At 34.9% G+C, this 16,137-nt stretch overlaps 1 protein-coding gene across 1 annotated transcript in view; it reads left to right on the top strand.

The window, feature by feature from the left end:
• Window positions 1-559: 559 nt before the first annotated feature.
• SLC5A12 (solute carrier family 5 member 12) overlaps window positions 560-16,137 on the top strand; it is a gene marked incomplete at both ends in the record, with an annotated part of 51,667 nt that continues 36,089 nt past the window's right edge. The window contains 4 exons of the mRNA XM_080718400.1: window positions 560-898; window positions 11,893-11,958; window positions 13,349-13,400; window positions 14,345-14,412. Of these exons, the coding sequence (XP_080574526.1) occupies window positions 560-898; window positions 11,893-11,958; window positions 13,349-13,400; window positions 14,345-14,412 (525 nt within the window). The remainder of the gene's footprint in view (window positions 899-11,892; window positions 11,959-13,348; window positions 13,401-14,344; window positions 14,413-16,137) is intronic.

The following is a 16,137-nucleotide window of genomic DNA, read 5'->3' as shown; positions in this document are numbered from 1 at the left end:
CCACTGCTGTAGGAAGCTGCAGGTGCAGGTTGTGATGTTCTTTACCCTCCCTGTATCCAGAGAGAGACACCACTGAGGGCTGGGTTTCATTTAACAGATTCCATTTTACTAACTAAATCTGCTGAGGTTCACTTTTATCACTTCCATGTTTCCAAGTAATGTTTAACCTTAGGAGAAAAAAAAATCTAGGATATAAAAACATGTTATCTGGTTTGTCCACTCTACCCCCAGTGGTAATTAACTTCAGAACACATTGAAATCCTTCTCCTTGGCATATGCTTCAGGAGAGAAATAGACAGCTCGTGGCCAGCATTGATTCAAAGTCCTCATCCCTTGATACCTATCCCATCAACAGATTTTTTTTCTGCAGTTAACTTTTGAGATCTTCCTGGAGTACAGCTTGGATTCTGAAGATTCACATAGCACCTGTGGTCTTCATATTCTTCAAGGAGCAGGGTCTTCTTTCTCAGCAAAGCATCTTCAGTACTGAACTTGGGTTTTGGAAGAATCTTCTTGCTGAGACCCAGTTACCAGCAACTCTAGTAAACTACTTCCCAGTATGGAGGTGAAGAACTTTTCAGCTTGGGATTATGTTGTATTTGCAGCCCTCTTTGTCATTTCCTCTGGAATCGGAGTGTTCTTTGCCATCAAAGAGAGAAAAAAAGCAACTTCTCGGGAGTTCTTGGTTGGGGGAAGGCAGATGAGCTTTGGCCCGGTAGCCTTGTCTCTGACAGCCAGCTTTATGTCAGCTGTCACTGTCTTGGGAGCCCCTTCCGAGGTCTACCGCTTTGGGGCATCCTTTCTACTTTTCATCGTTTCATACACATTTGTCATCGTCTTCACCTCGGAGCTCTTTCTCCCTGTGTTCTACAGATCAGGTATCACCAGCACTTATGAGGTAAGAGAACAGCTCCTTTCTTTTCTATTTCACAGGAGTTGCTATTCTCCTCTTCACTTGAACCATTTTTGTTATCAGTTTATGTCCCCCCTCCTTATGCACATTGTCCTGAAAATAAAGTCTGGTAGATTAAAAAAACACCCACTTGTTTTTATGGCAATTAATTGGTTTGAGAAAGACATTAAATGTTATTGGAGAAAAAGCCTAAGCTTCAGCTAGAGATGCACCTGTTTCCTTATATATAAAATGGACACAATGATGTCAACCTCACAGAGCTGTTTCAATGATTAAGTAAGGACCTAAAAGTAAACATATAAGGCATTGTGCAGTTTGTGGGAGGTTCTTAAGAAAAGAGAGATGATGTTATTTTTATTATTCTTGGCATCATGATTCTGGAAAGCAAGCAGAACACATGCTAAAAGTATTATAATTTTTCATCTGGGAAAACTGAGATACCAATAAATAAGTTAGTCATGATTTAATAGCAGATAAAATCTATGGAGAACCTATTTTGTCTGCATTCCAATGTAATGGATTTTCTACCAGAAAGCAGAACTGACCACACTTTAATATAAATTATTATTAAGCAGTTGAAAAAGTTTAATTTTTTTGGAAAAATTAAAAATATTTTAATGGGAAGAAATGGTTAAATAATACAAATATTGAAATTATTTTGATGAGAGGAAAATGAGACAATTGTTTTTTGGTTTTGCAGTAATTCTGAATAAAACACCCTATTCAAAATTGGATTTTCGTGTCCAGTATTTAAGTGAGATTATAAGTTGATTTCTATGACAAAGGTGTTTATTTTCATTATCCACATCATCCTTACAAAAATCATAAAAGGTGAATCATAAAAGATTTATTTTTAAAAATCTTTAAGCTAAATGAGTGTAAAATGTTACATTACTGCAAAAGTCATTCAGGTAAGTGAACACTTTCTAGAATTCAACATTAGTCATGCCTCCTCAAAAAGAAGATAATCAGAATCAGGCCATTTAATAGTTATTGCCTGGGATATAGATTCAAACTAGAATAACTACATATGTGTATAGTCCTAAAAATGTGCACATATTCCATTGATTATTAGCTTATTTCTGAAAATATAAATATGTTCTAGGATTTTGAATTCAACTATGAAGATTAAACTCCAAAGAAACTGGTGCATTTTCTTTTTATAAAGCAAAGCAATGCATTCTAAAAAAATGGATGCATACATAACTACTAAAGAAATTTAGAATGGGAGAGAAAATTTGAGACCAAAATATATGAGTTCAAATTCTGTTACTAATAGGATCAGTTTTTCTGCTAGCTTTGATTTCCACATAGAAAATAGTAATTCCATTTTTTAATGAAAGTAGCTTAATGTGAAAGAACATTTTAGCTGGGGATATAACTCAGTGGTAGAGCACTTTTCTAGCATGCCAGAGGCCCTGGGTTCAATCCTCAACCCAGTAAACAAACAATTTAAATTATAAAAAATTATCTAAGGAATCTGAGCATGGTGGTGCATGCTTGTAATCCCAGTATTTGGAAGGCGTAGACAGGAGGTTTGTAGGTTCAAAAACAGCCTTAGCAAATAGTGAGACTTTCATCAACCTAGAGAGACTCTGTTTCAAAAAAATAATAAAATAGAGATAGTGATCTATTTCGGAGGTAGAATACCCCTGGTTTCAATGTCCAGTGCTACACACACAAAATAAAATAAATAAATAAATGCAATAAATACAATAAAATTATCTACATATAGAATACAATTTTATGGCCATTCATTCATTCATTCATTCAGTAAATGACTACTAAGCATCTTCTATGTTTAAGGCTTATTTTTAGGCCTTGAAGATAGAGCAATGAATCAAAAAGAGCCTGCCCTCATGGGACTTATTTTAGAGCAGAAAGAAGAAATCAGTAAATACATAAAATAATCATAATGCAAATTTGTGCAAAATTTAACCTTAAAGTAAGCACTGCTCCAAGTATTTTACATGTCTCAATGAATTTAACCGGAAACACTCTTTTTTAGATAGGTACTACTATCAGTTTTTCCTTTAAGAGACTAGGTAACCCATTAAAAGTGAGATATTGCACCATGCACTGTATAATACTCAAATATTACTGGAAAGAATAAATTAGTAGTACTTAAGCACATAAAATAACCTTTTAATAATCTTTTAAAAACACACACAATCTCTATTAATACATTTAAGAAATTAAGTTTAAATAACATTATGTTGAAATTATACAATCTACTCATTGTGATCAATCTTTATTTTCCTATATACTGTTCAACCCATTATTACAACATCAACTCAGCCAATAGAAAATATGTAAATATTTGATTTTCAAACAATTATTAAATTTATACAGATATGGGAATCACAGGAGCTTCCTTGAATTTAATTTACAAAAAAACCTTAAAAATATTTGCTTGTTTTCCTCTGCATTTGTTTTAAATTTGGTACCTTGATAATAAAACATTCAGATTGTGTGAAGTACCTATGAGATAAATTAGAATTACCTCTTGCTTCATAAGAATTGGCAATTGGACATACAGGTTAAAAGTATAAACTCTAGACTACGTGGCTTTGAATGCCAGTGTTGTCACTTTCTAAGTATTTAATTACTGGGAAAATTTCTTAACTGCTCTATACCAGGTCTTTATATGTATAAAATAGCAATAATAAAAACATCTGTCTCAAAGAATCTCTGTAAGGAGTAAATGAAGTATTATAGGAAATTTCTTTTGTAGAACTTGGCATATGTTAATTGCTTTGTCAAAGTTTTTATTTTTGTTGTTGTAATTATTACTGTCTTCATGTTTATACCACTCAGTCTCTATAGCATCACAGATTTGTTTCATTTTTTACCTTATATTCTCTATTATGTGTTCCATGATATGTTTTTTAGTATTTTTTTCAGATACTAAGCATTGAAAGAGGTAGAATTTATGAATCTGAGATGGACTTATGAATTTTTTTTCAGTACTGGTGATGGGACCCAGGAGCATTCTACCTCTGAACTACACCCCCACAGCCCAGCCCTATTTTTTGTCTTTTTTATGTTTTTTGATCCTTCAAAAACTTTTATTTTAAAATTAATTAATTTCTTTTTTAATTACATTTATTTTTATTGGTGCATTATATTCATATATCATAGTGGGATAATTAAAAAAAAACTTGTGTAGGCATACATGCATACATCACCCAGTCAGCCCCCATTCAATCCCCATCCCCTTCCTTCCCAAACCCTCCCTCCCATGCTTGGCTTAGTGATTGATATTGATATGTTTGTCTAAATACAACATGTACCTCAGAGAGCTATTTTCCCACCTCCACTCCCCTCAGTCATATTGCCTTGTTTGCTCCTCTATAGATTCTCCTCTTCACCTGGGGCTCCTCCTATGACCATTTCACTTTAGCTTTCACGTATTAGCGAAAGCATCTGATTTCTTACTTTTTGTGACTAATATCGCTTAGCATAATGTCCTCCAGTTCCATCCATTTCCATCCATTTCTCTGAAAATGCTGTATTTTTTTATGGCTGAGTAAAACTCCATTGTGTACATATCCCATATTTTTGTAATCCATTCATCCATTGATGGACATCTTGGTTGGTTTCATAGTTTGGCAATGGTGAATTGAGCAGCTATGAACATAGATACACATGGATTAGTTTGATAGTTTGGTTTGCTTTCTTTTGGACAGATACCGAGAAGTGGTGTTGCTGGGTCAAATGGTAGATTTGTTCCCATTTTTCTGAGGATTCTCCATACTATTTTGCAAAGTGGTTGCACTAGTTTGCAATCGCACCAAAAATATTTTAGAGTTCCCACTTCTCCACATCCTCGTCAGCATTTGTTGTTGTTTGTGTTCTGAATGATTGCCATTTGAGTTGGAGTTAGGTGGAACCTCAGAGTAGTTTTGATTTGCATCTCTCTGATTGTCAATGATGTTGAACATTTTTTCATATATTTGTTTGCCATTTGAATTTCTTCTTTTGTGAAGTGTCTATTAAGTTCACTTGCCCATTTTTTAATTGGAGTATTTGTCTTTTTGATACTGATTTTCTTGAGCTCTATGTATATTCTAGATATTAGTCCTCTGTCTGAGGAGTAGGTGGCAAAAATATTTTCCCATTCTTTTGGCTCTCGTTTGAGGATCTTGGTAGTTACCTTTGCTGAACAGAAGCTCTTCAGTTTCATGCAGTCCGATGTATTGATTTGCCTTTTCGTTTATTGTGCCTTTGGGGTCTTGTTGAGAAAGTTATTATCTGTGCCAGTGTGCTGCAGTGTTGGACCTATGCCCTCTTCCAGGAGCCTCAAGGTCTCTGGTCTAATTCCAAGTCTTTGATCCATCTTGAATTGACTCTTGTGCAGGGTGAGAAGGTGAGATTTAATTCCATTTTTCTGCATATAGATAACCAGTTTTGCCAACACCATTTTTTGAACAGACTGCCTTTCTTCCATTGTATGTTTTTGGCCCCTTTGTCAAATTATCAGTTGGCTGTGAGTGTGTGGTTTCCTTTCTGAATCTTTTAATCTGCTCCATTAGTCTATGTATCTGTTTTTGCGCCAGTACCATGCTGTTTTCATTACTGTGCTCTTTTAGTATAGTTTTTGTTGTTGTTGTTGTTGTTGTTGTTGTTGTTGTTGTTGTTTTGTTTTTTAGTGGTACTGGGGTTCCTGGAAGCCCTTCTACCTCCGCGCTACACTCCCAGACCTATTTTATTTTTGGAAACAGGGTCTCTTAAGCCAGTGCACCTGGCTTCAAACCTGCGCGATCTTCCTGTCTCGGCCTCCCAAGCACAGGGATTACAAGCATGCACCACCACACCCGGCATTGTCCTATAAAGTCAGGTATTATGATTCCTCTTGCATGTTTTTTGTTGCTGAGTACTACTTTGGCTTTTTTCTGGGTTTTTTGTTGTTCCAAATAAATTTAAGGACTGATTTTTCTATGTCTGTGAAGAATGATCTTGTTAATTTAATTGGTATTGCATTGAATCTGTAGATAAATTTTGAAAGTATGGCCATCTTGATAATATTTATTCTGCCTATCCATGAACATGGAAGATCTTTCTATCTTCTAAGATCTTTGATTTCTTTTTTCAGTGTTTTATAATTTTCTTTGTAGAGGTCTTTTACTTCCTTGGTTAAGTTTATTCCTAAGTATTTTATTTTTTTGTGGGAGATCCTGAGTGGAAGTGTTTTCTGAATTTCTTTTTCAGTGGATTTATGGTTGGCGTACAGAAAAGCTTCTGATTTTTTAAGATTGATTTTATATCCAGATACTTTGCTAAATTTGTTGATCAGTTCTATAAGTCTTTTGGTTGAGTTTGTTGGGTCTTCTAGGTATATATGTCATCTGAAAATAGTGAGAGCTTGAATTCTTCTTTTCCTATTTTAACTCCTCTGATTTCTTTTTGCGTTATTGCTCTGGCTAGGGTCTCGAGTACTATATTGAAGAGAAGTGGTGATAATTGGCATCCTTGTCTCATTCCTGTTTTTAGGGGGAATTCTTGAAGTTTTTCCCCATTTAATATTATGTTTGCTGTGGGTTTATTGTAGATTGCCTTTATTATGTTGAGGTATGTTCCTACTATCCTGATTCTCTGCAGTGCTTTTATCATGAATGATATTGGATTTTATCAAAGGCTTTTTCAGCATCTATTTAAATGATCATGTGATTTATTTCTTTGGTTATGTTTATATGATGAATTACATGGATTGACTTTCATATGTTGAACCAGCCTTGCATCCCTGGGATTAAGCCTACCTGGTCATGGTGTATGATTTTCTTGATGTGGTTTTGAATGTGTGTTGCTAGTATTTTGTTTAGCAGTTTTGCATCCAAGTTCATCAGAGATATAGGCCTATAGTTTTCTTTCCTTAAACTATCTTTCTTTGGTTTTGGTATTAGTGTGATGTTGGCTTCGTAGAATGTATTTGGGAGAGTGCCGTTTCTCTCTATTTTATGAAATAGACTGAGAAGTATATGGATTAGCTCTTCTATAAAGGTTTTATAAAATTCACTTGGGAAGCCATCAAGTCCTGGGCTGTTTTTGATGGTAAGCTCTTTATTGCTGTTTCAATCTCTTTGATTGCTATTGGTTGGTTTAAGTTTTCTATGTCTTCTCAACTTAGTTTAGGAAGATTGTATTTATCTAGGAAGTTGTCAATTTCCTCCAAATTTTCTATTTTGTTGGAGTATAGTTTTTCAAAGTAATTTCTGACAATCCTCTGGATTTCTGCACTGTCCATTGTGATATCTCCTTTTTCATCTCTTATCTTCAAAATTTGGGTTGATTCTCTCTTTTTTTTTTAGTTAGGTTGGCTAGTGGTTTATCTATCATTACTTTTTTCGAGGAATCCGCTTTTGGTGTCTTTTTTATTTTTGAAACAGGGTCTTACTGAGTTGCAAAGGGCCTCACTAAGTAGTGGATCCAGGCTTCCTGCATCTCATAGCTTCTGCATTCACCCTCCTGGAATGTAGCTCTCACAATGCTATATAAGGAGGCTGGATAGCTAGTCTAGCTTCTGCAACATGGGTGAATATGAAAAGAACAAAAGGACGCTGACGGGTGACACCTGTCTATGAATAAGATAGTTGAGGGAGGCTAGCATAGGCTCTTTTGAGCAGCTTATCTTCCAACTTATTGCAGCCACATGAGAGTTCATGTGAAATGAGCCCAAGACCCAGCAGCCAATCCTTAGTTATGAGAAATAATAACACTTAGGATATTGAGCCTATTATTTTTAGGGTGGATATTCTATAGCAATAGCCAACTGATTCAATGCCTTGATATGCAGTGGGATTTCAAGACTGAGTTATACCATCTGTGCTACTTTGCGACTACCCTGTCCCATGTCAAAGCATAAGGGATTATTCTCACCCTCATGTTATAAATTGGATTTAGTTCATTTGCAATATCATACATTTTAATTATCCCTACTTATATAGTTTATAATTAGACTCCTCATGTTATCTGCAATTTAGTTAAGGTTATTTCCTTCTTTTTCTTACATATACTAAAAAAATGTAGCCTGCTATTATTTACCCTTAGCATTAGTTTGTAAGCTGGTTTCTAACTGCTCTCTCATTTTCCTTGAACTTCTTGGAGTAAACAGTTTCTAAACTACTTATTTCTTAGCAACCCCCAATTTTTCATTATGATATTGCACTATCTGTGACTTTACTAGGTCTTCTTGCATAGTCGTTTCTGAACATTTATGCATTATATTTTTTGTTAAAGTATGTTAATTTTAGTTCCCCTTACGTTTTGGTTTTGAGAATTGTCCTGACTATATTTTGATAAAGCAAATAAATCAGATAATATCAGATACCATTTATATGCTCATAAATCTGATAAATTAGATGAGATATAGGCAGTATTATTGAACATCGGCTCAGTCTAGTATATAGTGTTGTGAACTATTAGTTGTAAAATGGATACTAAGGGTTAAAAGCAATATTATGAGGCTTTTGAGGTCATTGTTAGGAATGGGTAGAGGATTAACATGACGGGATTCACATTTTCGAAGCATTACTGTAGCTGAATGTTGGGAATGATAGTAGGGTTTTGTTTGCTGACGTTGGGGAGGGGTAACTAGAACTTTACCATAATCTGGATAAGGGATAATGGTAATAAGGTGGTAACAGAGGAAATAATACAAATTGGTATGTTTTGAAAGTGAGGGATAGTACCAGAATGTTTTTATGAATTGTAAGTGAGTGGTGAGAGCAAGATTTAAACCAGGTGTGTAGTATACGTTTCTTGGTTGAACTTCATCTTTATATTTCATTGCAATATTATTTATAAACAAAGCTATTGAGTTAGTGAGTGGATATATTCACAGAAAGAATTAGATGTGGATTATGCAGTTAAGACATGCTCTCTTGTCTCACAGAGGAGCAAACAGAGGCTTAGCTCACATTGAGAAATATTGGAAACTGGAATTCAAGAAGTCTGATTTATTTGGTTCTTTTCTCACATGTCATTTTCCCAATTCTTTCTCTCTTCTCTCTCTCATTACTGAATTGACTTAATCAAATAAAAATTAAGCTGAGATACAAAAAAACACCATTGGTCTTTTATTTATAAGCCATTAAGCCACTGGAAAATAAAACAATTGCAGAAAACAATTCAATTCACAATAGCTTCAATAATACTTTATGCATATATATAACCAAGAAGGTAAAAAGCATCTATAGTAAAATATTATAGAATACTGAAGAAGGAAATTGAAAATGGAAAACCTTCTATGATCTTGGATAGGCAGAATAAACATGGTCAAAATGCCCATAGTATCAAAAGTGATCTACAGTTTCAGTGCAATCTCTGTCAAAATACCAGTCATTTTTCACAGAGCTAGAAAAAAAAGTCTTAAATTTAATATGGAGGAACAAAAAATCTATAATAACTTTGGCTACGAAAATTGTACTAGAGGTATTACAAGATCTGATTTCAAATGATAAAACAAAGCCATAAAAAAACACATGGCACAAAAAAAGACACGGAGACCAATGAAGTATAATATACAGAGACAAATCCTCATATTTATAGCAAGTAGATTTTTGACAAAGGTGCCAAAAGCATGTATTAAAGACAGACTTTTCAACCAATGATGTTGAGAAAACTGAATATCCATATGTAGAAGAATTAAGCTAAATTCCTATCTCTCACTCTACACAAAAGTCAATTCAAGATAGATCAAAGAATTCTATTCAGCCATAAAGAAGAACAAAATTATATCATTTGCAAGAAGATGGAAAGCCCTGGGGAACATTATGTTAAGTGAGATCAGCCAAGCACAGAAGGAGAAGGTACATATGTTTCCTCTAATATGCCCAAACTTGGAAACACAGAGGATACCAGTGGGACTCCAGATAATGGAGGGGAAATACCAGCAAAGTTTGAATGGAAAGATAGGAGAGGAGGAAGGCTGAACTTGATTAATGAGGGTCTACATCTGAATATGTGTAAAATTATGAATATGACATGGTTAACCTGGACAACCATTGGTGGGAGGGGGAAAGGGAAAATGGGGTGGGGGGAGAGGGCACCAAATATAGTTTAAATGTATACCATTTATGTTCAATAAAAATTTTGTTTAAAAAATTAAAAAAATAAACCATTTCTACTATAGTTTTCTAAAAAAAGTAAAAAATAAAAAACAACTTCAATAAAAAATAATAGATCAAAGACCTAGAAATTAGAACAGAAACAGTGCAATTACTGGAAGAAAGCACATGACCAACTCTCAAACATACAGGCATTGGTAGAGACTTTCTCAAGAAGACCCCAAAGCTCAGGAAAGAAAACTAAGGATCAATAAATGGATGATATTGGATTAAAAAATTCTGTGCAGCAAAAAAAAAATCAAGTATGTAAAGAGAGAGCCTACAGAATGGGAGAATACCTTTGCCAGCCCTTTATCTGATAAAGAAGGAGATCCTATAGAGGAGAGAGGAGCAAATGAGGCGACCTGAGGGGATGGGAGGGAGGAAGAGGGTAACTCTGTAAAGCACGTGGATATACTTAAACCAACATATCAAGGTCAATCACTAAGTCAAGCATGGGAAGGAGGGATGGGGAGGGATCAGGTATGGGCTAATTGGATGATGTGTGCATGTATGTCTACACAAGTCGTTTATCCCATTAAGATGTATGACTGCAATGCACCAATAAAACAATTTTAAAAATGAAATAAAATAGGACTTGAGGGTGTAGCTCAGAGCTAGAATGTCCCTGGGTTCAATCTCTCGTACAAAAGAAGAAAAAAAGCAAAAACAAATAAATCAAAGGTTAGAAAGGTGCAAAACATGTTAATTGAACAATAAATAGTGATTTTATGTAAAAAAATAAATTATGTGAAGGTTTGATGTTTTTTTTTGGTAGGTGTCAGTGAGACAATAGAGTGTTTGGAATATCATGCTTGAGATGTGAACTTTGTTTTGTCAAAAATAGAAACCATAGAAGATTTTGAGATAAAGATTGACAGGATCTGAGCTAGGTTTTAGGAGTACTGATGCGATAGATGTGGCTTTGTGGAAAGGGTGGGCAAAGATACTACTGGAGAGATCAAAGAGGGAGCTAAAGCAGTAGTCAGTAAAGAAGAGAAAGAGAACTGAATTAGTTATGGGGCTGTGGGGATAAAAAAAAAGAAACAATGGCTTCATGGGGTCCAGGAGAAAGTCTCCTGAGCAATCAGAAGACCTAGAAAATGATTTTTCACCAGTACTGGAGATTGAACCCAGAAGCATCCTACCTCGGAACTTCACTTCCAGCCTGCCTCCAGCCCCTTTTAAAAATCTTTTTTTTTTAATTTTTTTATTTTTTGTACTGGGGATGGAACTCAAGGGCATTCTACATCCGAGCTACTCCCAGCCCTATTTTTTTTTTTTTTTGAAACAGGGTCTCACTGAGTTGCAAAGCGCCTCACTAAGTAGTAGCTGAGGCTGTCCAAGTACCGTGATCCTTCTGTCTCAGCCTCCTGAATGCTGGGATTACAAGGTGTGCCACCAAGCCCGGCTTAATCTTTTATTTTTGAAACAAGAGTCTTGCTAGGTTGCTGAGGGCCTCTTTGCTAAATTGCTGGCTGAGGCTGTCCATAATCTATGATGCTCCTGTCTAAGCCTCCCAAGTACTGGGATTGTAGGCAAGTCTTACTTTGTGTGAGTTTTAAGTAATCCACTTATCTTCTCTGAACATTATGAAATGCATGAACAAGAATTGTTTGTTTTTGGTGGTACTGGGGATGGAACCCTTCTACCTTCAGGCCTGTGCCACCATGCCAGGCAAGAATTGTTTTTTAATAATCTACACTTTTCCTGTTGCCCCGCCCAGGGGTGTGTGTGTGTGTGTGTGTGTGTGTGTGTGTATAGTCACATTATAAGTCCAAAACACTAACCTCATAGAAATATCAAGAGAAAAGATCTTTGTTGAAGCTCCTATCTTGAACTCACTCACTCTGCACTTCTTTCTCTCCCCTCTAGTACTTACAACTGCGATTCAGCAAACAAGTTCGCTATACAGCAACACTCATCTATATTGTACAGACGGTAAGGGGAAACCCTGCTGCAGAAGTGGGGACCATGGGTTACCAAGACAGTTACAATTTTATTGGGGGTGGCTAACTCAGTTATAGGAAAAACTGAATACTAAACCACTACTTTCTTCCAAAGATAAAATTTTTAAGACATTTGATTACCTTGAGAAGCATCCACATTACATAGATTTTATTCATCTGGACTAATAATAAGCAAATACATATTATTAACCCCAAAAGGAAAAACACATTTTTCCAAATTTATGTCACTCATATTTAACCTGTACAACTTTAAATATGGAATGTTCTAGAAATTGATTTATTTTTTAATATACTTTTATTAGTGCATGCAATTGTACATGACAACAAGTTTCAAAATGAAAGAAACATGCATGCTCACAGCACCTGGTCCATTTCCCTCCTGATTCCACCCTTGACTCTCCCCTTCCACGTACATATATTAATTCGTACTAATAACTTCATATATGTACTGAGTTGAGCCGCCAATGTCTTTTGTGCTAAAAGCCCTTTTAAGACAGTACTCTCATCTACCACACCTACTTCTCTCTTATAAGCTCTTCACACCCTCCAGGCCTTGGAGTGCTTCTATTTTTCCCAAGCTCAACTTGACATATGATTGGTGCATTGCCTACTACTCACTGAGTACTTGCTGCCGAAAGATTATCTTCTTTCCACCTAATTGAAACTCCCACTCACATCTGAAGGATGTAAGCAAAAGAATAATAGAAGAGCAATGCTTCTTGAACTGCAGCAGATGTGTGCTCTGTGAAACCCTCACATGTATCCCTAAGTGGTGGAATTCCATTAAAATGAAATGGGAACTGAGCCCATCCCATCAGTGTATGCATTGCAAGTCTGTGAGTGTGAAGATATATTTATTACATAGATCACCTTGTCCTTAGAATTTCTTGTACTACCTTCTCACAGATTTCCACATTTCCAATCCCCATCCTAAAATACACATTTCAGCAAACTGCAGTTTTCTGAAGCGTGCGTCTGTTATTAAAACTTCTTATGAAGCCAGCAGAAAACCCATTGTGATCTGTATATCAGGGGAGTGGGCAGAGGGTAGAGGGACAGTAAATCAAAAACTCAACTGCAAGCCTGTGTTTTGTATGCTTTAGAAGTATTTCAAATAAAACCATAGCACCTCAAAATTAAAGGCAGTCTTAAAAATCGAATCCTTCCTACCATCTAATGATTAAAACCCCTCTACATATTAGCTACAATAGTGACAACTCTAAAGTTCCAGTGGATAGGAATGAAGTGTCTGGTGGTCACATAGAAGGAATACATCTTTAGGGTCAATACAGAGTTTTCTAGGCACTCTCTGCTTCCATACAAATTTTCTCCTCTTCTTCTAATTCTTGTTTCTCCTCCAGATTCTCTATACAGGTGTGGTGGTATATGCTCCTGCTTTGGCACTTAATCAAGGTGAGTAAGCCAAGATCGCATGGGTATATATTACCATTTTTATTTTTGAATTCTTAGCTTGGAGAAATATCCATGAAATGTCTTATTGGGAAGATGTCCTTCTTGTTACGATGCTCTGAATTATTGCAGCAGTCACAGCAAAAGCCTAAAATTGGAGTGAACATTGAAAATAATGCAAAGAACTAGCTACTAAACACCCAGTTCATTGCTTCTCTTTAATTTGTTTTTTTAATTTTTGTTTTATAATAATTTAAATGATGGCAATTTTGATATTATATACACAACCATTATGATATATGATCCTTTTTCAGTGACTTCATAAAGTAGGTAACTTGAGTACAAGTTATATGCTTGCAATAATTACAGTAAGATAAATAGCTAATCCTTTCAGCTATTTATCTTGTACTCAATAGTTTGAGTACAAGTTATATGTTTGCAATAATTACAGTAAATAAATAGCTGATCCTTTCAAGAGAATAGAACATAAGAAACAAATATTAAAATGCAAAACAAAAAGAAAATGAATTTTTACAGTGATTTTGATGTATTGAAAGCCCTCAATATCCAACTCAATTGGACTATGTGTCGATATTTAGAAGTATTAATTTCTCATTGAAGTTTAGTTTCAGATTACTCAGACAAACTGTTAAGTCATTTTGGACCAAAGATGAAATTATGGAATCCCAGGATAATAAAATTGACTGAATGTTACATAAAAATTATAGACTGCTTTGTTGTATAAAAATGTAATAATAGTAATAATAATAATAATAATAATAATAATAATAACTTTTCTCAGAGGTAAAAAATTTAATCAGGGACAACTAATTTAATTCACTTTTGCTTGCAAAGAACACTGCCCAAAATATTGTGACTTTTTCGTCATAAAATTTTCTCTTTTACCTTCCTCAGAAGTTTCTGTTAATTTTTTTTTCCTTTTATAGTGACTGGGTTTGATCTCTGGGGCTCTGTGTTTGCAACAGGAATTGTTTGCACATTCTACTGTACCCTGGTATGTATCTAGCTGTGAAAAAATATTTAACACTACCTCCTAACATGGACAAGGGCAAATATCCAACAAAAGGAACCTAGTTATAGCAGAAATTGTCTTCTGAAATTAAATAAACTGTGTAGTTTTCTTTCGGTTTCTTGAGGAGGGTACTTTTGTTTTATCTAAAATTCTTTTCAGACATTAGACAAAAATGGGCTCTGAGCTCATTCAAGAAAGTCATGCCTAATGAGACCATCTAAGGAAAGAAATATCTTCTAGATCACTTAACAGGTGATCCTCTGCAACTTCTGAAAAAAAATTGCACTTTCTTAAAAGTGCTTCTAAAGCTATAAGTGACATTTTATACTTCACTGTCTACCAGCAGAGAAATAGAAAAATAAATGCATGAGTAAACAGGATGATTAATATTTTATAAAGATGAAGACTTCATAGCTATTTAGTTTTTATTTATAGATAACGTCAGATTATAGTTAACATTTGACTTTGCACCTAGTTTTTATCATGGAAACTAGATGGTATTGATAGCTTATTGTTTAATTATTATAATTAGTTAAGTTGAAAAAATAGTCATTGAGCATATATTGTTTTGACATGACCTGCAATTGGATTTTAACTCTTCTGGATCACTGCATCATTTGGTGGCAACACCTACCAGTTAAGAATATGGCAGTAGTTCCTCAGGCAGAAAAATAAGTTAATTATATATTATCATACAGCACACTATCCATGCCATTCAAATCACATACACTTTGAAACACATATTTTGATAATATAAATTTTTAATTTCCTTTAACTCTCTTTTACATGCTTGCAAATCACACAATTTCTTTACCATCCAGGTTTTATCTCATTTTCCCTAATCTGATTCTCACTAGTACAATTCTTACACAGCAACCCCCACCTTAGTTAAAACTGACTACTGCTTTTTCTATTCTGGTCATGATTACTTGACATACCTTCCCACAGAAGGGCAATTAGATGCTGTAAATAACAACTTTTAATGCATTGTTGGTATTGTGCAGGATATCATAGCTCCCTAAAAATATCTTCCAAAAAATAAAGTAACACAATAATGTAATGTAATAAGAATATAGAAAAAATGCATTACAGGCAATATTTTTAAAAATTGTAACTTAAAATTTTTAACAACTAATAAAAGTTAAAAATTTATAGATTTAGAGGATACCCATGCTCTCCACAATGCCACCAACACTGAATTTATATATTTAAAATAATGCAAACTCACCGGGCGTGGTGGTACACGCTTGTAATTCCTGCGCTTGCGAGGCTGAGACAGGAGGATCGCGCAGGTTCAAAGCCAGCCTCACTGACTTAAGAGACCCTGTTTCCAAATAAAAATATAAAATAGGTCTGGGAGTGTAGCCCAGAGGTAGAAGGCCCATGGTACCACCTAAATAAATAAATAAATAAATAAATAAAATAATGCGAACTCATAGGATAAAAAGGCAGAAACGTCCATACCTAGAAACATCAGTGAAACAGATGGAATAAATAGAAGACCTAATGAAGGGACAGAGGGGAAAATGAGGTAACTACACAAAGGCACTCTTGGCAGACTCTATCACTACAACAACCGAGGCCAGAGACACTGGAAGATTATCTTTAAAGCTCTGAAAAAAAATTGCCAACTTACATTTGTATTCTCAATTAAACCATCCTTCATAAATTAAATATCATGAACCAAGGGAATTTGACACAAACAGA

Source organism: Muscardinus avellanarius (assembly GCF_963383645.1).
Source record: "Muscardinus avellanarius genome assembly, chromosome: 1".
In the NCBI taxonomy this organism is placed as follows: domain Eukaryota; kingdom Metazoa; phylum Chordata; class Mammalia; order Rodentia; family Gliridae; genus Muscardinus; species Muscardinus avellanarius.
Note: the sequence above shows the minus strand (reverse complement) of the source record. Positions and strands in the feature narration are given on the sequence as shown.